Genomic DNA, 2,027 nt, shown 5'->3' with positions numbered 1-2,027 from the left:
ATATATATTTATATATAAATTAATTAAGTGCTGTACATTCTTAAAATAGAAAAAAGATTAATGATAAAAAGATTATTCGTTAAGATTATTTTTTTAGTTCCTTGTTAAACGATTGAAATTATCAGACTTGCTGAGTACGTTTTCGACTCATTTCTTTTTTTCTCACTTACTTTTCAAATTTCTTCAATTTTTCTTGTTTTTGTTTTTTTCATACCAATTATTCAGACGCACTGCTTATGTTCTTTTGTTTTCTGGTTGCAACATATATGTACAATTTAATGCTTACAATTAGCATGCTAAATACAGTTATATATGGAGTATAAGTAAAGCGAAACGCAATGTATATACAAACCTGTCTTGCCGTGCTGTCACGATCTCGACTTCTGCTTAAGTTCAGTTTGTCCTTCATGATCTGCGAAAGTTTTAATAAGCGAATAGAGCTATTAAGGTGATATTAGTCTCGCAAACGCGGGCACTTTCATGAACGTGTTAATACATGTAACGAAGCATTGCGTGACTATGAATCGTAATGCAAATATAGCAATATATAAGTAATTGCAGTGATTATGTACAATATAAATTACATTACATGTTATATATTATTATATGTTATATTTATCTTATGTAATTTAAAAAGTGGATATTAGATATTTAATAAATAACCGTAATATGAGGCAATTTTTAATTTTTTGCCAAATTCGAAAAGAAAAGATTTTCCTCTGTATGCAAAATTGTTTTTTAAGTATCAATTAAATATTTAATTAATTACCTTGACTTCCTCTCGTGCCTGCTCAATGAAACTCCGTTGAACGGTCAACTCCTTGTTGTCGATTTTGAACTTTGTTGGATTTTTTTCAACGATACGTACACATGTATTAAGGATGATATAAAAAATTCAAATTTAAATTAAAAAGTAAATTTAAATTTGATACAAATTTCGACATTTATCTAAATTTCAAACTTGAACTCATTTAAATACAAATTTGATGTCAAATTCAAATTCAAATAGGTATCCATATTCATGTAGATCAAATTCAAATTCAATTACAGTAAATTGTATTGGAATGTTTCAGATTGAAAAAGGATATAGATAGTATCCTCGAGGTCGTCAAGATCCCACTCGATGGAACGAAGTGCTTTCCGCAGTTCAGTGGTGGTCCAATCGAGTTCCTCTGTACGTGAAATTGCAGTAGCTGAGCCACTCAGCGGTATACCGGTCGGCGACGTGATCGCGACATTCTGCAGTTCGCTCCAACGACCGTATAAGCCGCGATTCTTGTTCAACGCCTTGCACACCTCACTGAAACAGTCCAAGCCAATTAAAGCACACTGCCGGTCACATAATAGTTTAAACTAGTCTAAACAAATTCACATAAAGCACTGCAGACACATCCAAATCAATCGATGATACACGTCTTAGTGTAAAAAACCACGACATTTAAATTTAAATCCATATTCAATTTAACATTCGAATTTCAAATCTTAATTTAAATTCAAATTAAATTTGATTACACTTTCATATTTATGCTTAAATATTTATATTCATCATTATTTTTTGTATAAAATATGTGATTTATCTCTATAAAAATATTTTGCAAATTATAAATATAATTTCATGCAAAATTATAAAGTTTTCTTTGTACTATTTGTATTTTTTTCAATTTTTACTATAAGATAATTAGACAATTGAAGAGCAGACATTCAAATGCATTTTGTCCAAAATTTCAATTTTTTTAAATTAAAGAGATGGCGTAGTGTTCAGTGTTTAAAGATTCATATTATAAGCTACTCTGAGATGTTCAGAAAGCATTTTTTCATCGTTAATTTATACACTGAAAAAACATTTCGAAGTGCATTAACTATATTTTTTAACTAGAGACAAACAAAATGCATTTGTTTAACATTTTTAGCAATTGTTTAGCAATTTTATTCAATATTTCACATCTTATTGATTGACACATTGTTATTTTCTGTAAAATGCGTAATTTTCTTGTGTGTGGAATTTCTTTTTTTCTCGTTTTTTGAAA

The 2,027-nt window shown here is 28.9% G+C and overlaps 1 protein-coding gene across 1 annotated transcript in view; it reads right to left on the bottom strand.

Annotated features, from left to right (window-relative positions):
• LOC108685246 overlaps positions 1-2,027 on the bottom strand; it is a 12,818-nt gene that overhangs the window by 2,693 nt on the left and 8,098 nt on the right. Inside the window, 3 exon segments of the mRNA XM_018189938.1 lie at positions 353-412; positions 770-864; positions 1,089-1,358. Coding sequence (XP_018045427.1) covers positions 353-412; positions 770-864; positions 1,089-1,358 — 425 coding nt within the window.

Source organism: Atta colombica, unplaced genomic scaffold, assembly GCF_001594045.1.
Source record: "Atta colombica isolate Treedump-2 unplaced genomic scaffold, Acol1.0 scaffold149, whole genome shotgun sequence".
Taxonomy (NCBI): Eukaryota; Metazoa; Arthropoda; class Insecta; order Hymenoptera; family Formicidae; genus Atta; species Atta colombica.
The sequence above is the reverse complement of the archived record's forward strand: the minus strand, read 5'-3'. Positions and strand labels throughout refer to the sequence as shown.